General features: G+C 37.5%; 2 protein-coding genes across 2 annotated transcripts in view; one reads left to right on the plus strand and one right to left on the minus strand.

Annotated features, from left to right (window-relative positions):
- The window catches only part of LOC122102469 (MDM2 binding protein), a 56,984-nt gene extending 49,669 nt beyond the window's left edge, over positions 1-7,315 (minus strand). Inside the window, exons 1-7 of the mRNA XM_042673213.1 lie at positions 7,033-7,315; positions 5,961-6,041; positions 5,032-5,105; positions 4,799-4,950; positions 3,070-3,128; positions 1,302-1,446; positions 60-177 (exon numbers count right to left, since the gene is read on the minus strand). Coding sequence (XP_042529147.1) covers positions 60-177; positions 1,302-1,446; positions 3,070-3,128; positions 4,799-4,950; positions 5,032-5,105; positions 5,961-6,041; positions 7,033-7,150 — 747 coding nt within the window. The 5' untranslated portion in view covers positions 7,151-7,315. The remainder of the gene's footprint in view (positions 1-59; positions 178-1,301; positions 1,447-3,069; positions 3,129-4,798; positions 4,951-5,031; positions 5,106-5,960; positions 6,042-7,032) is intronic.
- A 146-nt stretch (positions 7,316-7,461) lies between these two features.
- Positions 7,462-21,710, plus strand: part of Mrpl13 (mitochondrial ribosomal protein L13) — a 30,234-nt gene continuing 15,985 nt past the window's right edge. The window contains exons 1-3 of the mRNA XM_042673215.1: positions 7,462-7,540; positions 9,182-9,305; positions 18,301-18,394. Of these exons, the coding sequence (XP_042529149.1) occupies positions 7,514-7,540; positions 9,182-9,305; positions 18,301-18,394 (245 nt within the window). The 5' untranslated portion in view covers positions 7,462-7,513. The remainder of the gene's footprint in view (positions 7,541-9,181; positions 9,306-18,300; positions 18,395-21,710) is intronic.

Consider the following 21,710-nt stretch of genomic DNA (forward strand, 5'->3'; position numbering starts at 1 on the left):
TTATAAATATAGTTGGGAGGCCCAGTTTTTACACTGTGGTAACTGAGAAATCCACTTACCTTTCTTTCCCATATCTGAATCTTTCCCCTCCATAATTCCTTTGAGTCAATAGCATTTCCGAGATCTTCTAAGGACACAACATTAGCAGAAAGGTATTGTGCAATTTTCTGACAATTCCTGTAAAAATATACAGACACAGGAAAATTAGAAACAGGTTGTGTATTTCACTTACATTTAATGGTTAGTTTCTTTATGAGCTAAAAAGGCAAGATTTTTGTTTTTTTTCTAATATTATGAAATAGCAATTATCCAGTCTCTGAGTAAATCCTGTCATATGTTGGTTCAATGTCTTAGCCTCACAAAGTAAGATTAGCTTTCCTTAGTACTAAGGATGAAGAAATAGACTTTCCTCTCATTATTGGCTTAAATATGTCAGATGCACAGACACACACAGACTTAATTGTTTCCATAGAGCTTTGTATATAATCCTGGGACAGCACTTATCAGCAGCCTGTCTTGATTGCTGGCATTCCTGCCTCTCCCTGTATTTCTCTAACAAAGATTATGTCTCCTTACTCCTGAACTCACCAGCACCTACTGCTTGCTTGGCATCAAGACAGTGCTCAAAAAACATGCTGAGTAGAACAAAACACCATGTCATTTACAATTCCAATTAGAATACTATCTTAAGAATCAACAGTTCAGGGGGCTGGGAAGGTGGCTCAGTGGTAGAGCACTTGCCTTGCATGCCTGAGTCCCTGGGTTCGATTCCTCAGCACCAAATAAGCAAAAAGAAAAAAAAGCCGGAAGTGGCGCTGTGACTCAAGTGTTAGAGCGCTAGCCTTGAGCTGAAGAGCTGAGGGACAGCGCCCAGGCCTAGAGTTCAGGCCCCATGACCGGACATTAAAAAACAAAGCATCAACCATTCAATATATAATTGATCCCTACTACACTGTCAAAAATGCCACAGAGAAGATCAGTATGTCGTCCTAATTCCAGTCAGTATAGCTATGTAACCCTGGTATACACTGGAGGATTCAAGACTACATAAGGCACACAGTAAGGTTGAAGAATCTATGCTCAACAGTAGTTATAAATGAGCATTGATCATATTTACCAAAAACTTAAAACATCTTGGACATACAAATTAAGAAAAATATAGGTTCTTTCCAAGATGTAACCCTGCAATTACAACATAAAATTATACTTTCTTATGTTAAAATACTAAATCTATTCCAAGCAGGGTAACATGCCGTTCTGAACAACAAAAACAATGATCAAATATGACCAAAGGAGCTTACATTTCAAAATGACTTCCTGCCATGGTCACTTTTGCGGAGTGCCATTCCCTCAGATGCTTCAATGCTCCAACTGCAGGTAAACAGTCCTTTAAATTAGGAGGATCCTTGTCAAAGGGCAGTAGCATTATGTCAATCATTGCTCTGCCTAGAAAGGGGAAAGAAACATGATATTATTTTTTTAAGATCTTAAATCTGACACATCTTATTTTAACTCTAATCTCTGAAAAGTCTTAAAACAATACATATCCTCTGGCACTCAGAATTTTGTGCTCATCCTTGGATTTTAAAGTCATGTGATAAGTAGCATATGCTAGAAAACAATGAAGCATATCATAATTACTTACTGACTGTGTGGCAGTCATTAATTATACAAATTGCTCTGGAGATCACCAATGTTATTGTAGTGTTCACAGAGGGAAAAAAAGACCTGTGCAATTTCATTATGTTGTTCTAAACTTAATTTGGTTATCCAAAAGGGAATGAATTAGTATAGAATTGTAATGCTGAAATAAATTGCTTCTCTCTAAAGGACAATAAAACATTCAGAAAAACCAATTATGCTGATTATCATTGGACTCTGAGAAAGATGGCGAACATCAGGTTTACCCAAAGACCCGAAAAATCAAAATGAAACAAAAACCAAATAAAAATTTGACAATAACTTTTCAAAATGTATGAGATTTCAGTATATATTTTGATCCTCACACATTTAATAATAAGTAATTGAGGGACTCGGGTAGGAGCTCAGAATGACCCAAGGTTCAATCCCCCACACTAAAACAGTTATGTTTATCAATGTGTTGTTATTTCCCATGTGGGACTTTCTGCATTAATTTTTGCCTTACATATATTTCCCTAACAAAGATTACATTGTGTGTGAGATATAAGATTATAATAGTCATCTATACACACCATTATAAATCTGGTTCCTAGTAAAATATATGACATACAATAGAAACAACAAACTTCTGCTTAATAGATGGCCATCAACCTGGACATAGTGACTCACACCTATAATTTCAGCTACTTGGGAAGAGATCAAAAGGCTATTGGTTCCAGGCCAGCATGGGCGAAACAAAAAATTACCAAGGCCCCATCTCAACATATTAGTAGGGCATCTGTATAATCCATCTAGGCAAGAGGCATAAGTAGGAAGATCATGACTCAAGGCCTGCCCTTGGCAAAAAGTGGGAGATTCTCAAAAAAAAAAAAACCTAAAGCAAAGCAAAACAAACAAAAAAGGAGGGGAAGGGCAGAGAGGTGATATAGCTCCCAAGTGATAGAATGCCTGCCTAGTGTAAGGTCTTGAGTTCAAACCCTAATACTATTTTAAAAAAAGAAAAAGAAAAATGTGAATTTTCAATTGTGAAAACATTCAGGAAAACAAAAGTCCTGTAAAAGAATTTATGAAAGTCAAATTTTACCAAATTTTAAGTAACAGGTACTTGATTAATATAAAGAAGGATTAAGGACAAAAGAAAAAAACACTTTTAAGAATTTTTCACAAAGTATGCTTTCCATTACAGGAAGAAAAATGGGTTCTATTTGAAAAATGCTGAGGAAAGAGCTTTTTTTTTTTAACTGCACCACATTCCATTTGATAATGAATAGACTAGCTTCACCAAAGAACACTACACAAAGCATCTAGGTTAAAGCTCCTTCTCACAGAGTTTATAGGATTAGTGGTCTACAGAACATACTAAATCCATCACACACCCATAGAAAGTGGAAGGTAAGATACAAACTACTGAAAGCATTCATAAATTACCGGGAGCAGGAAGCTTATCTGATAACTGATGTAAATTTTCTGCAGATTCTTCATATAGTCTAAAATAAAAGGAAATACGTAGAGAAAAAGAAATCAATACATATACATATCTTCACAATAGGTAATAATAATGTTCTATGTACCAGACAATGTTAAGTATGTTAGCTTCACCATTTTTTTTGACTGACCCTGATGACAAAGCCATGTGGTTATTAATAGAAGGCTACTATATCTCATTTTAAATAACTTGCTTAAACTCATATAACTATGCTATGTGGAAGATAGGATTTGAATTCTGGGATAAGTTCTTACCTTCATACACAAAAAACAAATGTAATAAACAACAAAGGAAATAAAAAATCCTAAATTATACTTAGCATATTATATATGAATGATACACCAAACATTTTCATTCTGAACCATCAAAGTAAGATACCTCTAACTATTTAGGAAAAGACAGTATGTGTCTCTGAATCACATTTCATAGTCCTTACTAAGATTATGATGTACTTTTTAGATTCTTTAAAGCCTGTCAGTTTTATCCACAGGGATGACATTTTTTTTCTCAAAAAAATAAAAAATGCCATATAGCATAAAGGTATTTAACCCAATTTTGCCTTTAAAAAAAACTGAAACCATGTTATTAAATTCTAGTTTTCAGGCTCCCTCTTGTGGAGATAATTATTAGTTCACTTACTGACTTTGGCATTTGTTATCTTTTAACAGTGATAGGAAAGCATGAATTAATAGGAGCTCTTGCTGGGCACAGGTAACTTGTGCCTGTAATTCTAGCTACAAAGATCAAATCAAGGCAACTTAGGAGAGGGCCTTATCACTTGAGGGATGTGAAAATAAAGAACTAGAGAAGTTAATTGCCTAGCCTAAGATCATGGAAATGATGACTATGGTTCCAACATCTGGCCCAGTGTTCTTTCCCTGGTTCTAATATTTCTTCCTTCATTATACAATATAAACATATGATCTAGATATGAGAAAAGAAAATCTTTAAAGCCTGTGACCTTACAGGTATTTTACAATATATGCATACTAAAAGCAAAGGCAGTTTTTTGTCACACTGTATTAAGAAGACTAAAACAAACTCAAAGTACTTGAAGAACTCAAAGTGGTCAGAGACAGGAGTATTTTATAGAGAAAAGAATAATTACAACTTATCACCTGGATCGTCATCTGTATAGCACAATTCAAAAATCCTAAAAGTTAACCCTAAACTGTTTATATGCCTCAAAAACTCGCTGTGTGAGTTTTAGACAGTGATTGGAACACTGAAGATACATAACAATTGAAAAACAACACACATACGTAAGAACTGAAAAAAAAACAGTATTTCAGTCTTGTATAGCAAAATGAAAATATGTTTAAGAACATTATCTGTTAACATTAAGATTTTCTAGTCAAGCTCTTAAAATACAATAACTGAGAATTTATCTTCAAGACAGTGAAGTCTATAAAATTTTCTCTGTGTAATTCTTACTATTACGCAAGCCTAAAGGACAGAATATTTTCAATGATCAATTTCTGCAATTTAAGGAACTTTATCAGATATGTCTTCCAAAATGAAAAGTTAAAAACTTTCAGCTCATTAAGAAAATTCCCTTACTATAGTTGCTAAAATATTGAGCTTAAAATAATTGTCCAATGTTAAATACCTAAAGAAAGAGTTGCTAAAATATTAGGCTTAAAATAACTGTCCAAAATTAGACAAGCATACTCAGCCAAGGATATGGATTCTCTGCTACTACTATCTTCTTCTTCAAAGCATTCAACAGCACTCAAACATTCTTCGATGTTTGTTTGAAGAACTTCTTCAATAGTATCTTTTTCTGCATCAAAATGGATCTCCTCCCAATCAGAACTACAAAACTAACACATCAAAAGATGACTTTTAAAAATGGGTTTGCGTTATTCTATAAAGTAGAAAATGTATTGATTAGTAACCATTACCTGATACAATCCACATATGGCCTGCACTGCAAAGAACCACTTCCTGGCACTGGGTACACCACCGACTGAACAGGCTTGAAGATAAAATCAGAAAGAAGAAAGTTCTTGAATCAGCAGGTGTCATAGACATTTGAGAGTTATGTGACTTTGAAATATATTCTATAGTTCTGTAATCCATATGTATGTGTATGTACCTTAATAAAATCTTTCCTAAAAATTCAAACAGAACAATCTGCCTAAAGATCATAATTGTAACCAACACTTAGGTGATAACACTTAAGTGTCTTATGTGGTAAGAACTTACTAAAAGTACTTCCAGATCTTCACAGACAGGCTAGAGCAGCATATACACACACAGTACAAATCATTTACCAATGGTGATCACTGACTGAGCAACAAAACGTTTGTTAATGAAAGAAAAGAGGAGGCAGTTACACAGTCACAAGAAATACAAAGTTATCCAAATGATCAGGCTCTCCTGGCATATACAGACATTTCCTTCAGCTTTAGGTTTGATCTGTTTTGACATTTCTATTTCTGAGCAGTTAAGGGACATGTTCAGATAGAAACCATGAAAAAAAGCAAAAGGGAAAGTAACTATCAAATAATTAGATGAAGTCATAAAATGACAATAGAAGTTTCACTAGAAATGTTACTTAATGTTAACAGATAACTATTACAAAGTGAAATGCTTCAAAAAGTCAAAACAGATGAGCAACAAGTCTGCTGTGTTTAACAATTACAAAGGTTTTTTTTTTTTAATTTTAAGAGAATCAGTGAGAGGACAAAAACACGAGGGGAAGGAGGTCAGTCAGTACAGTAGTGTTCATGTGTTCATGTGTACATGTATTTCTTATACTCATCAGTGATCAAATTAATTAATGTCCAATTCAAATGCCATGCTATAGAAGCCCTTACATGATACTTACCAGGAAAAGTACTGTCATCTGGATTAATGGAAGCACTGATGCTTCTTTTCAGGAGATGATAAATACTTGCTGCAGTAAAGTCTGGAAAGTGAAGGCAGTCTAACTCAATAGGTTGTAAGAGTTACATAATCTAAGCCTGTTCCAGTTTCACCATCTTAGATTCTTAAGACCACCATGTATTGGAGCACTATTGGAGCATTTATATAATAAATCATAGCAAACCTAGACTTTTTTTCTGATTCACTTTCTCATATCAAAATTTCCTGATTTGTATGTTATCCAATTAGCAGACATGAAAATTCCCACCCACCCCCCCAAAAAAAAAACCAAGGAAACTTTCAACCACATACATTTCCTCCCCCAAGTGCTTGCTTGATCAAAATAAGATAAAAGGCAAAACAGTCTAGCTCCTGAAAGAAGCTCAATATCCATTAAAATCTTTTAAATGTATTTTTTAACTTAGATGACTCTTATGAAAATGTAAAGTCTTGGCCAGCAAGGCACTTATGTATTTTGCTCCTTTCTGTATTATCTGCCTTTGGAACTCAGGAAACATAAATATTAAATTTACGCCCGGCACACAGCTCATGCCTATAAACCTGGTTACCGGGGAGAGCCTAGTTACTCGGGAGGCTGAGATCTGAGGATCACAGTTCCATGTCAACCTGGGCAGGGCAGTCCAGGAGACCCTCCACTCCAATTAACCACCAAAAAGGAAACAAAAGCCGAAGTGTAGCGCAAGTGGTAGTTGACGTGGTAGAGCGCTAGCCTTGATCCAAAAAGCTCAACGCCAGAGCCTAGACCCCGAGTTCAAGCCCCAGGACCAGCAATTCCGTGTAAGAAGGCACAGGAGAGTCAAAGTTAATTTTTTTAAGGTCGATACCAGCTTTGGGGATCTCTTATCCACACATCCGGGGCCATTTTCCCGCGGGGACTGTTTCTCAGCTCCTAGGAGGTGTCCCCCCAAAGAGCGTCACGGCGGCCTGAGCCCTCGGACCCGCAGCCGCCTCCAGGGACCCGGCCCCGGACCCCAGCAGTTCCCGCCTTTTCTCGTTCCCAGCCCCGCACTGACCTGGCGGCTTCTCGAGTCCCTCCCCCGAAGGCTCCTCCGGTGCCCGCTCGGTCGGCCCAGAGGCGGCCGAGGGAAGCTTTCCCTCCCCCCAGATGACCAGCAGCAGGTACCGATCCATCTTCCCCGCGGCGCTCAAAAACAGCCGCGCTCCGCCACTTCCGGTCTCCTTCCGCCTAGAGCCTCTGGAAATGGTTCCCCCTCCCCCAGCTCCAGGCCGGTTTCCCACGAACTTTCCGGGCTTACACGAGAGGATGATTCTCTGCCTAACTACAGTCTTTTTCCCCCTCCCACGATGACATTGCTAACCGAACCGCAGAAAGACGCTAAGGGAGCTCAGGAAAGGAGGCGAATCGGCGAGAACGTGACACACTAGGAACTGTTGTGTTCCGCCTAGGCGTTTCCTGTCCGGCCTCCGAAATGGGTGGCGCATGGCTGGACTTCCGGAAACACACGGTCCTGTCCTGCGGGCGGCGAGACCGACATGTCGAGTTTCTCCAGGGCGCACCAGGTGAGCTCGGGCTCTCGTGGCTTGGTCGTTTCACTGACGGCAGGCGGGCGCCTTGCTGGCGGCTCCGCCGAGCCCGCGGGGAAGCGGGCAGCGTACAGGTGACCGCCAGCAAACGGTGGCCTAGGGGTGCCTCCCCTCCCCTCTCCCCTCCCCTCTCCCCTCCCCTCTCCCCTCCCCTCTCCCCTCCCCTCTCCCCTCCCCTCTCCCCTCCCCTCTCCCCTCCCCTCTCCCCTCCCCTCTCCCCTCCCCTCTCCCCTCCCCTCTCCCCTATTCCACTCCTCTCCCCTCCCCTCTCCCCTTTTCCCCTCCTCTCCCCTCCCCTCTCCCCTCCTCTCTTCCCTCCCCTCTCCTCTCCCCACTCCTCTCCTCTCCCCTCTCCTCTTCTCTCCCCTCTCCTCTCCCCTTTCCTCTCCCCTCCCCTTCCCTCCCCGCTCCCCTTCTCTCCCCTCCCTTCCTCTCTCCCCTCCCCTCCCCTCCCCTCTCCCCCTCTCCCCTTTCCTCTCTCTCCCCCCCTCTCTTGGAACGTGTCTCCGCTCTTTTCATTCAGTTCTTTTCACAGTGGTTCCCCCTGGGAAAGAGTATTAGGAGAGAAGGTGGAAAAACCAAAGCGAATCGCTTTGGACGTTGAAAACAACTATTGGAAGAATAGGGGATTTTTTTTTCCTTAGTAAAATAGGGGGCAGAGGTCGGGGGGGGGGGGGGTGTTGACATGCGAAGGAACCCGTCCGAAGGGCAGTAACCCGGGAGTGTTGCAAAGTGATCCGGTATTTTTGAGGCGGAAACCAGTAGGCTGCCTTAACGGGCTTAGTGTTGATCTACATAAAAGAAGACACACGGGTTTGCTTTAGGTTGTGTTTTTGTTTTAATTTGGACTGATGGGAGAGCATATTATAGGGGTGAAGCAGGTTTCTAGAGGAAGAGTAGGAGTGCGTTTTGGATTTGTTTGCCCAAAATGACTTGGCCCAGTGCCACTTCAAGGATACTTCCCTCAAGTTTGTTTGTTCTACATGTGACAAGGGAAATACAGAAAGTGAGATCAGACATTTTTTTTTGTAGTAGTAATGTTCTAGTAATTTGACATTGTGGCAGCTCATTGTATTTTTATGGAAGTATTTTTTTCAACAAAAGTATCAAAGTGAGTAGTAAATTAGATGAGTGAAACTTACTTTTTGCTTATGTGTGAAGCTTGTAATAAATAAAACCATTATTTCACGTCTTGTGGAGCTACTTAATAAAAGTGTCCAGTCTAGATCTTGCTAGGGTTGGTATTTTTTAGAGTTCAGATAAATATGTTCTATATTTGAAGCAACCTAAAGATAGTTTCATAAGAGGTAATTTAAAATTTAAATATGGTCAACTTCAGACTAACTCCTGCTTGCATGAGTTTATGTAACTCTCCCCCTAGAACTCAGTTCCTGAATTGTCTTCAGGAACACTCCAGAATAATGGTCCTATCGTCAGTATAACAGACTTACCAAAAGAAAACAGCCTCCATTTACAAAAAAAAATAGAAATACTCACAAAAAATTTTAATGATAGTCTCTTTTTCAGAGTAACTATTAAAATTAAGTGTACAGATGATGGGCTACAATAATACATTTAAATATTTCAATTTTATTCATTTTGTTTTTTGTTTTCCAGCAATGGGCCACTTTTGCTCGAATATGGTATCTTTTAGATGGGAAAATGCAGCCTCCTGGCAAACTGGCTGCTGTAGCATCTGTAAAACTTCAGGGATTACATAAACCTATGTACCATCAACTGAGTGAGTACCATTTTACACCTGTCATTAGCATGCATAGTTTTTCAGCCCAAGATGGAATTTTTTTATTGCTTTATTAGGTTTTATTATGACATTTTCCTACATGTAGAAATTAACAATAGCAAATCAAACATGCTCTTGTTTTACATATCGGTTCACATAATGGCATGCATGTAACTAGAGAGCCTTTGAAAATAAGAAAAGTAATCATGCTATTTCTAACAATCCTTTCCCAGAACTCTATAGAAAGCTACCTAGGTATGAAAGGTTACATTTCACTGTTTCAGATGAACAGATTTGCCTTTTTTGTATGCTTTTTCTAAAACAGAAGAGTTTGTTTTCATTCTAGAAGAGTAGGGGGGTTCGACTTGACTTTGGATAGTAAGGTACTTCATTACCAGGTCCATAGGTCAGTTCTCAATCCTCACCTCCTTTTTCCTATCAATAGCATTTGCTACAACTGATTGTGTTTTTGCCTTCCTTTTTAGTTAGAGGTGTACTAAGCATATAAAAGTATGCATGTGTCTGTGAATAGAGTTACTAGTAGCTAATGATAATGATTAATAATGATTAATAAAGGTGATTAATACATATGACATTTGGTTGTTTATCCTTGCCTCCCCCCCATTACAAATTACCAATATTCTTGTACCTTTCTCTCAGTACACACCTCAAAAAGGTTTTCCAAAATGCAGACATGGCACAATAATCAGTGGTACATGAGAAGCTATTCAGTCTTTAAATTCATCTTCTCCCACCAACAGCATATTAAAAGTAACACTAGATGTTCCTCCTCAGTAACACTAGATGTTGTCATACTTGAGTTTGTTTGTTTAGTCCACTAGATGTCAAACTAGTTCTTCTAAGCTGTTCCTCCACTTAATGAGTGTTTCAATAACATTAAGCCAGTACACTAGAATATCTCTATAGATTACAAATCCAAAGGTTTTGTTAAATCAAGCTTTGTCTTTCAAGTATTTACTACAATAATACAGGCTTCTGAGAAATAGTTTGTGCCATGACTCTATCAAACGGATGTTTAATAAGTATAGCCAGCTCTTGTTATTCCTGAGAGTCATGTTCTATAAGGTCATCATGAACACTGAATTAGTGAACACTGAACCATTGCTTCTAGGAGAAATTCGGGAATAAATTCCTTTAAGCCTCTAGTCGCTATATTTTTATCAGTCAGTCAGTAGCCATATAGTTATCAGTAGAAGCAGAAGGCTTTGGGTAGTTAGGAAGAGCGTATATGTCTGTTATCTACCAGATGATTTTGAAGACCCACACCCATTGCAAACAATGATTTCACTAACAAATACATAATTTTGGAAATACAACACTGAATAGACCAAAAGTGGCACTTGGTGGTAGTGTGAAAGGTGTAGCAAGAAGGTAGAGCATCACAGTCCACTTGAGGATGATTGAGTCACACTGGCTGCTTTTCCTCAGGAATAGTATCAGCAAGTAGTAAGAAAGGTATTTCTCTAGTTTGTCTTCATAGGAACACTAATACAAAATTTGAGAGAAAGTGGAACTAGTAATAATCACCTAATTTCCTTCTCTAAGTAGAGCAGTTATCGTTTATCATCTACCCATTCAATTAAAATTCTGCTTCCTTACAATTCTTACCACTCACTAAATACTAATGAATATGCATTCTGCTAGACCACTACAAGCACTATTATAGCCACCTGTCAGAACATCCTTTCCAATAATAGAAAATAGTTTTATCATGAAACTAGAAAATTTGCAGGATTTTTGTGCTTTTTTTTGTCAGTTTTACTCTTTTTTTTTTTTTTGTATTGTCAAGGTGATGTACAGAGAGGTTACAGTTACATAAGTAAGGTACATTTCTTGTCAAACTTGTTACCTCTTCCCTCACTTTTCTCCTACTTTCCTTTTCTCCCAACCCACCCCCCAAGTTGTACAGATCATTTCCAACATATTGTCTTGTGAATATCACTGTTGCATTGGTTCCCCCCTTGTCCTTTGTCTCACCATTCTGTTGTTCCCCTTCCCTTCCCTAATTCAGACAAATGTATATACAATACCAGGGCACCAAAATCAAATACAGAGACAACAGGGGATATACCACAGGGTTAAGAACGTTAAGGTTAAGAAACAAGAAATCACATGTATATAATAACCATGTAGATGATGCTAAGCAAAATGAACTCCAAGTCATGGACACAAGAGGTTTTTGTTTGTTGTTGGAAGGGTTACAGTTAAATGAGTAAGGTAATGAGAACGTTTCCTATCGAGCATTTTTACCTCCTCCTTTGTTTTCCCCCTACCATCCCTTCCCTCTCCACCTCCCCAATTCCTCCCCACCCAAGTTGTAAAGTTCAATTTCAACATAGTGTCTTGTACATCTCATTGTTACAATGGGTCAACCTGTATCCTTATTTCAGCATTTATTATTTCCCTTCCCCTCCCCAAATTAGAAAAATGTATATACAAGATACAGGGCACTGACATCAAATACAATGAAAACAGGGGTTTTACCATGGGGGAAGAACATACAAGAGAAACAAAAAAAAAAATGACATAATACATTATAAATACATTAAAAACAATAGCAAGAAAGAAAAAAACCACTGTGTCCCTATCTTGGGGTTCATTTCACGTAACATCATCTTATATGGTCATATGTACATAGCTTTTGACCTTTTCTGCTTGTCCCAGACTTATACTAGTTATTGCAAATAAGGGAAACCATGGAACCTATGTTTCTTGGGGCCTGGCTTACTTCACCTAATACAATTTTTTCCAAGTCTTTACATTTCCTGACAAATGGGGCAATGTCATTCTTTCTAATGTAGGCATAGAATTCCATTATATACATATACCACATTTTTTTGATCCATTTATCTACTGAAGGGCATCTGAGTTGGTTCCATATCTTAGCTATGGTCACTAATGCTGCGATAAACATACTTGTGCTGTTATTTAAAGACTGAATCCCTTTTTTTCTCTCAGTATATTGAATGTGTAACTTACATCAGCAGAACTACTCATGGCCACAAGATGTCACTGCAATCAAATTTTAAACTGGGCCACATCTCTTGGCTTGGAAGCAATTTCCATGTTTCTGAATACATTGTTTTCTCAGAGTTTATTTCTAACATTTATTAGTTTACCAAGCTCATAATTGCTGAAAATGTTCATTTGAAAATTCATGTACAGTTTTCCAAGAAAATATTATTACAAATGATCATACTCCTAGCCATGTCTGGAAAAATTGATTGATAATGTAACTGCATGTATTATCTATATTTGAACTTCATTTGTCAAATAGACCTTTGTAAAGTGTTAAAAAAAAAAAAATTAACCGTCCATTTAGAAAGGTTTTTGTTTTATTTTTTTTCCATCATGTGGTATGGGGGGGAGGGGCAGGTAACCAAGGATTAAACTCCTCAAGCAAGCTCTTTGCCACTGTTGTTCACCCCTGACCCCTACAAAGTTAATTTTTATGGAAAATGTGGATCAACATGCAAATGATAGGAAATTAGAAAAAGATCCTCTTGTACTTTTAATTAGAATTGCCCTTCTAAATTTGAAACTTTTTTAATGTGTTTAATTTTTCTTACCATTAAATCAAAAGAAAGCAGGTGGTAATTTGTGGACTGTGACTTGCTCTTCAAGCAGACTCCACTTCTGCTAACAGATTCGCTCATTAGAATATGTGAACATTTAAAAGAAACGGAGGGGAACTTTTCCTTAACGTTATATTACCTGACAATTTTCCTCATCTGCATGGAATGGAATAAAAGTTGTAGTTCTGAAAGGGTAATGTTATGAGTGCAAACATCAGAATTCAGAAAAGTTCAGATTTATGATCTGATCCAGCATTCTGCCTTCTGGGTTTGTGTATACCTTTTATAAAGTTGCCTAACTAGTCTCCCTTACTGTTTAGCTAGGTTCAGTCTGTTGGAAAAGGTGACTGTCAGATCATTTTAACTTTGCAGTGTAAACTGCATGTTTATTTTGCACCTTATTCCTAGAGTATCATTCTATAAAGCACTGATGAGTTTTTTGTTTTTGTTTTCGTTTTTGCTTAAGACTGTATCTAGAATACTTAATTCTTTTGGAAGTGAATTTTGAAAATCAGCATTGAGTCTTAACAACATGCTTTGGTATTATGACAGTAAACCTTTGCACAAAGGTTTTATGATAACCTGCATATCACTGTCGGAATAGTTATATACAAGGTAGGGATGCCAAAAATAATGGTAAAATGAGTATTTGAATGTCTATCCTTCCAAAACTGGAAATGAGCATAAAGTCCAAAGCCAAACTTAGTTATCACTCATTTGGAATAGCTATTTTTCAAACATTTCTGACATCAAATCTTTTAAGTTTCTAAAAGCAATACTGCACTATTTGAAGGAGAGAGAAGACCCTGGCCCCTCTCGCCATGTTACTTTCTAAGGAACCTAAGACTTTCAAGTACAGTGTGAAAACCACTGTGCTAAAAAAAGAGCTTCTAAGGAAGGACTTGACTCTGAAAGTAATGAAAAGGCAAGATACAGACGGGGAGAAAATTTTTGTAAACCATGTAATCAACAAAACACTTGTGTCTAGAATGAATAAAGATGTCTGTTGAAATTTACCAGAAAAAAACTCCATAGTTTAATTTGAAAATGGGCAAAATACATGAGGAGATGTCTGACATAAACCTTAGGGAAATGCAAATTTAAGCCACAGTAAAATTTCAGCAGAATCGCTGAAATAAAAAACAGTGGTAGTGAATACTGATGAGAAGGCAGAGGGGCTGGGAAGGTGGCTCAGTGGTAGAGCGCTTGCCTTGCATGCCTGAGGCCCTGGGTTCAATTCCTCAGCACCACATAAGCAAAACAAAAAAGAGAAGGCAGAGAACTGGATTCTTCATCTAATGCAGTAGAAATGTAAAATGATACAGACACTGGAAAAGAGGGTAGCAGTTTCCCATAAAACTAAACATGAGCTGAGTGGCTCACGCCTGGAATCCTAGCTACTCAGGAGGCTGAGACCTGAGGATCACGCTTCAAAACCAGCCTGGGCATGAAAGTCTGTGAGCTCTTATCTCCAATTAAGCACTAGAAAGCCAGAAGTGGCGCTATAGCTCAAGCGGCAGAGCACTCTCAGGGACAGTGCCAAAGCCCAGAGTTCAAGACCCATGACTGACAAACAAAAAAACTAAACATGTGTTTACTATATAGTATAACAGTTGCACTCAGAAATTTTTTCCAAAGAAATGAAAAAACACTATACCAACTCATAATATCTTCACCCCCATTATTCTTTATTTCCCTAACTTTACCACCTCCTGGCATGTTGTCTATTTATTTATTTTATTGGTTCTTTATTGTCCAACTGCCTCTATGTTGAACAAGGAATTAAGTGATCTTCATTACTATATTCCCAGTAGCAAGACCAGTATTTGACATTAGTAAGTATATAATACAAAGTGAGTGGATTATTCATCAATGAAAAAGAATCATGAAGTAGATTTGGGGAGAATTTGAGACTAACACTTTTGCTATTAGTAGTGTTATAGTACTAGCCATTATATATTACTCATTATAAAAGACAGGAGTAGGGAATATCAAGCCCTTATAAAGCCCCCAAAATCCTTCCCTTGAAGCATTTTCCTGTGATCGCCACATGTGCGTGCTCCCATGCATTTTCCTGTGATTTCTGTGTAATACACATGCACACAGATTCGCATACATTTCTGGTGATCTCTCATATTCTACACATACATGTTCCTATGCAAGCATGCACACATGTCCTTGAGGCTTGTCTGTTCATTCCTTCCACGTCTAGCCTTATATAGCCCTACCCATACACAACACACCAGCCCCTTATACTGCTGGTGAAATCATTTGCTCTTTGAAAGGAAAGCACACAATGCTTCTCATTGCTACCTGCAACCCCTCTATCTGTTTTGATAATTTTATATGGCCCTAAAGATACAAATATCCAAATGGCCTTTGGCAGAAAAAGGCTTCCCATCCTGGAAGGATCTAATTTTAAGTAGGAAGTAACATCATACAAATACCTTGCTATGGAGCTGGGAAGGTGGCTTAGTGGTAGAGTGCTTGCCTTGCATGCATGAGGCTCTGGGTTCGATTCTTCAGCACCACATAAGCAAAAAGAAAAAAAAGCCAGAAGTGGCACTGTGGCTCAAGTGATAGAGCGCTAGCCTTGAGCTGAAGAACTGAGGGACAGTGGCCCAGGCCCAGAGTTCAGGCCCCATGACCAGACCTAAAAAAAAAAAAAAAAAATCTTGCTAAAACAAAGTATTCTAATCCAAAGATAAATTTACTCATATTTGTAGAATTGAGGAAGTTGATTTTTATATTGGAAAGATATAACTGATATGTATGTTGAAACTCACAGTTCCAATATATGGATACAAGTGGAGCTACATCATGCAGGCATTCCTAGTGAAATTAAATAGAAATCCTAGAATAACATCTACGAATAGCAAGTGATGTGGCTTACCTCACATAAAGGAACTTGTTTTTTAAAAAAAATTACCCTTTCCAATACCTCAGGAGCAATTGGTACATGGTGATATGGAAAAGTACAAAGTTGACAATTAACCTAGACAATAAAGTGTGTCTAGGTTACCAGAAAGAGTGCCTGACCATTAGTGAGAGGCAATATTGTTTGCATGCCATCTTGGCTGTAGTGAAGGGTAAAATTTGTTTTTAAGTCATTAGTGTTGGGTTTAAAATTTTTAAGTTTGCCACTTATAAGCCATGCAATCTTAGACAAAAAGTTTAACCTTGGACTAATTTTGCTCATTAAAATATAAAAGTGGAGAAGAGTGAAGGTAGAGAAAGCTTGGATACTAGTGGCTCATGCCTATGATCCTAATTACTCAGGAAGCTGTGATCAGGTAAAAGCCAGCATAGTGGGGAAAGTCCATGAGACTCTTATTTCCAGTTTCCTACCCCCCCCTCAAAAAAAAAAAAAAACCACCGGAAATGGAGATATGGCTCTATATCCTAAAGAGTAGAGGTAGAGAAAGCAGACTAGTAAGACAGTTGTATGTAGAGCTAGGTGGCTTACATTTATGATCATAGCTACTCAGTTGAGATCTCAGGATCAAGATTTGAAGCCAGCTTGAGACTCCCATCTCCAAAGCTAGTGGCTCAATTGTAAAGCACCAGCCAAGCAAGCAAGCCAATATAAGCTCCAAGTTCAAAGGTCCAAGTTCAAATCCTGGTACTGGTGGAAGATGGTGAAAGGCAGGGCAGGGGAATGAGGGAGATGATCATTGTGAGAATTCCAGTAAGTGATGAGAAATGCCTTAGTACCTTGTCCATAGAAGTCAATGTTACCTTCTTCCCTCCCAGGCAAATTTGAGGGGGAAAAAATGAGTCCTTTCTTATGGGAGTAGATGATCAAAACACAGGAATAGATCTGCTCTGAGTATCTACATAAACACTTGCCTTAGAAACCCACCATGTCACTTTGCCATTTTTTTTTTGTCAAGGTGGTGTGCAAAGGGATTACAGTTATATAAGTAAGATAATAAGTACATTTCTTGTCAAACTAGTTACCCCTTTCCTCATTTTTCTCCTACTTTCCCTCCCCCCATTTGTACAGATCATTTCCAACATACTGTCTTGTGAATATCCCTGTCACATTGGTTCCCCCTTGTCCTTTGTCTCAGCATTCTGTTGTTCCCCTTCCTTCCCTAATTCAGAAAAACATACAATAGTAACATCTAGGATAATCTTAGCAGGTGAGCAGAAATAGCTCAATAGGTACATACATATGAACATAAAAGATGATGCTAAGTGAAAGGAACTCCAAGACATGGACACAAGAGGTTTTTCTTTGATGTTGTTGTATGTTCCTCCCCCTGTTGTCACTGGATTTGATTTTGGTTTCCTGGTGTTGAATATGTGTTTATCTGAATTAGGGAAAGGAAGAGGAACAACATTTCTTTAGCCAAATACTAGAAGCCTTTCCTTTTGAGTCTACTGACAACAAGCTTTTCAGATCTTTCCTTCAAACCACTGTGTTCTGTCTTTTGTGATGAAATCACACTTCCTTGTCCATGTGGAATATGGTCTCTCAGAACATTTTGCTGTTTGATTTCAGTCTACATGAAATTCTACTATGTAATCTTCAGAGTTTATATACTGTACTTACTTATACTTCTTATTTTTAGCAGCATTTTTTCTTAAATACACTTCTAGAATCTTTTGAAGTTTTCCCTCATAAAATATACATTTAATAAATGTTTCAGATTACCTGATTTTTGTCATGAGTAGTAATTTACAAGAAAAACTTCTTGCTGACTTTTTAGTTTGTTCTTAAAGGAACAGTCACAAGCATACTTAGCAGTATTTTTCCAGAGGAAATTCATGCAATGCATATATTTTGATTTTTGAGGTCATCTGTTCTGTCAAATACATTTATAGTCATAGTGGAGAATGACAGTTAAAAATTCATTAAATATGGCTGGAAAAAGCCTTTAGCAGTTGTTAAGCAAGCATAAAGCCATAAATGTTCCATTGTTCTCTTCTTTTGAAGAAAATAAAAATCAACTGTAATATGTACCATTTGTTTTCAATTTGTCTTTTTTTAACATCTATATACATATTGTTTCCATTTTCTCTATTTATAAAAGAAAATTTCAGGTTTTAAGAGTACTAATACATAACCATTTTGGTAGAGTGAGTTATTAATGTGAAGAATGGAATAGGATAATCATTTGCCTCTAAAAGATGTATTGTTGTTATTGGCATCTTTATTAAATTTCTTTTAGCTTCCTATGTTGAGGTTTTTCCAAATGGCCAGCCAACTCTTTCTATGCTTAGGTGATGTATAAAAAAAGTAACTGAAATCTGTTCCAGGATTGCAGTATACTATGGCTTGCTTTTTCTTTCCCAAGTGTATTGTTTGCAGGTTGATAACTTTATAAATAACAAAGACCACTTAAGTTTTTATTTTTTAAAATCAAGTGTATTTTATTTCTTTTTAAATCTAGGTGACTGTGGAGATCATGTTGTCATAATGAACACAAGGCATATTGCATTTTCTGGAAACAAATGGGAACAAAAAGTATATTCCTCTCATACTGGGTAAGAAAATCATGTTGTCAAAAAGTAGATACTGGGCTGGGAAGGTGGCTCAGTGGTAGAGTAGCTTGCCTTGCATGCCTGAGGCCCTGAGTTTGATTCCTCAGCACCACATAAGCAAAAAGAAAAAAGCTGGAAGTGGTGCTGTGGCTCAAGTGGTAGAGCGCTAACCTAGAGCTGAGGGATAGCGCCCAGGCCCAGAGTTCAGGCCCCACAACCGGACCCAAAGAAAAAAAAAAAGCTTTTGGTGGGGAGGTAAAGGATGGGATGGGAAAGGGAAACAAAGGAGGAGGCTACAATGCTTGATAAGAAATGTAATCATTATCTTGCCCATGTAATTGTAACCCTTCTGTACAGTATTTTCACAATAAAAAAAGGTAGATACTGAAAATGTTTGAATTTTAAAACACTGTTGCTCTTATTTAAAAGAAAGAAAAGTATTTTTCAATTGCTACCATCTAAAAAAGGACTGCCTTTACCCACATTACATGTATAATTTACTGAAGTAAACCAAACACAACTCTGCCATACTACCTGACAGTATTTGTTTATCTAAAAAGGAGGTAAATCCATTGTGTATCTCTTCCTTGCGCGCGCGCGTGTGTGTGTGTGTGTGTGTGTGTGTGTGTAGGTAGTGTGTGTAGTGTTCTTTTATTATCTGATACATCGCTGGCTTAGTGGTCATAAATTTCTTTTGTGTTTATAGCAGAAGCTCTCTTTTGATGTTTAATGTAATTTGGTGTTGGAGGCATGACTCAGTTGGTAGATCACAAGTCAGTGAGTGAGAGGGGCAGGTACCAAGTTCACATTCCAGTCTCAGACCTACCTAACAGATAACTTTGCTGTATATACTAATTGGGACTGAAATTGATCATTCCGGACTCTCACTGCTCTCGTGGTTTCTGTGAGATATGTGCTATTGTTCATATTTGCCTTTATAAATAATTAGAAACTTGTCTCTTCCAGTATTTGTTTGTTTGTTTGGGTAGAACCAGAGTTTGAACTTAGCCTTACACTTAATAAGCATGCACTATACTGTATGATTTTTTTAAAAAAAAAAAACAGACAGGTAACCTGTTTTTGTTTAGCGCTCATGTTTCTGTGTAGAACCAGCCTTAGACTATGATTCTTCTGCCTGTGCCTCCTGTTTAGCTGAGATGATAGGTATGAAACACCATGCTCACTAACTTCTTTGCCTGGCCTGGAACTATAATCCTCCAGATGGCCACCTCTTAAATAGCTGGGATTACAGACATTCACTGCCACATCCAGCCTCTCTTAAACTCTGATTTGCATAATAATGGGACTCCCTATTTTTCGTATTATTCTCTCAATATTTTAGCTATTATTAATGTGCTGTTGTATTTTTTGCTTACTATAAACTTTCTTTATGATACTTTTTCATCTTTGTATGATTAGTTCTACATTTTTCTTTGTAATTTCTTCTGACTTCTAGTCTCAAAATCTTTATTTTCGTAAATGTCCACTTCTAATTTTTTTAGGGGTTATGTGAGTTGGAGGTAAATTCTCACATCTGACTCTTTTGCCATCTAAAAAATATTGGCATGATTTAGAACTACTGTTAGTTGTAGCAAAAGAATTTATGTCATCATTTTTCTTAAGGACAGGATCCTGGCATATTTGTGCAGCCCCAGTACCCAGGACAGTAGACATTCAGTAAGGGTTCATTAATTTAACAGCTAGCATTTTAAATCAATTTACCTCACTCTGTCCAGGGTATCTCCTAGTGGAGGGAAAATGTAGTTATTTTTCACTAATAAAAGTCGATGAGTATTCCATGATTCAAATTGTTCCCAACTCAGAATTTTACATTAGCTTTCCAGATACTCAGGATGAAGTCCAAGCTCCTAAAATATAGCATAAATGGCATTTTGCCTTAGAACTTGCCATCCCAGTGTTTTAAAAAATAGAATTATCTTTTTAGCATAAAAGATAGCTTTCCATGCAGAGAAAAGAAGACAGAAATAGAAGTCTAGCCTGGTATATCTTTTTCTAATGCAAATTCCATGAAACAAAATCAAATCAGTTTGAAAATGAACCATCCTTCTCAGCAAATCTCTAAATTTTCTTATATTTTTTTCCTAAAATCTGATGTCCCCCAGTCCTCTTAAGAATGTTTTTAAATTCTCTTGGATGAAATCACACTTATGTAACATTCAATTTTTCTCACTCCACTGACTTTCCACTTTTTTCCCATTGCATAAAAAAAATGTTGAAACTTTATTCAGGATAAAAATCCTGTGTACATCCATGTGTTTTGATGGTGAATTTATTAGGCTTTTTAACAAATATTTTCCCACTTGATACATACAGTATTATGAAGCAGATTAGGCAAGTATTGTTTTGTTTTGAGTAAAATTATATATAGAAGGGTAAAACAAGTTGCTAATATTATAATGGGAAAATGAGTTGCAAAGCCTAGTTTCTAGACCTGGATCTAAAACATCCACATTATTAAGCTTACTTCAGTATTATTCCATTTTACCCATACTTTAATATAATATTTTATATGAACAAAGGAGATATTATTTAGGCAAATATATACTAGTGGCCTTTTAATAGCCATTAAACAGGAGCTGGGCACTGTTGGCTCAGGTTTGTAATCCTAGCTACTCAGAAAGCTGAGATTTGAGGATCAAAGTTTGAAGCCAATTCAATTATGGCAGACAAATCTAAGAGACTTACCTCTAATGATTCAAGTAGAGTGCTATCTTGAACAAAATAGCCAAGTGAGTGCAAGACCCTGAGTTCAAGCCCCAACACAACACACGCAAATAAGAATAATTATCTCTTTGGAATCTGAACTTGACTTCAGAATCAAATAGTGTGCCACTTTATCTTCCTAAGCCTTCCCTTCCATAGTTTGTAATTTAAATATTTTGATTTATAAATATTTTAAACAATATGTTATCATTTAACATGATATATTTGATTCATTGTTATTTTTTTCATCAGGAAGTGATAAGCTGCTGGGCGCCAGTGGTTCACGCCTGTAATCCTAGCTATTCAGGAGGCTGAGATCTGAGGATCACGGTCCAAAGCCAGCCCAGGCAGAAAACCAGAAGTGGAGCTGTGGCTCAAGTGGTAGAGCACAAGATTTAAGCTAAAGAGCAGAGGGACAGAGTTCAAGCCTCATGACAGACGGAAAAAAAAAAAAGAAGTGATAAACTACCTATAGGAAATGAATGAATGAATGACTAAAACTACAAGCAATAATAGAATTCTACCAAGAAAGTTAAAAGTAAAAGTACTTATGAGGTAGTTGGTTGTTTTAGGAATAGCCTTACTATTTAATTCA

Source organism: Dipodomys spectabilis, unplaced genomic scaffold (genome assembly GCF_019054845.1).
Source record: "Dipodomys spectabilis isolate Male_0828 unplaced genomic scaffold, ASM1905484v1 ptg000783l, whole genome shotgun sequence".
Taxonomy (NCBI): Eukaryota; Metazoa; Chordata; class Mammalia; order Rodentia; family Heteromyidae; genus Dipodomys; species Dipodomys spectabilis.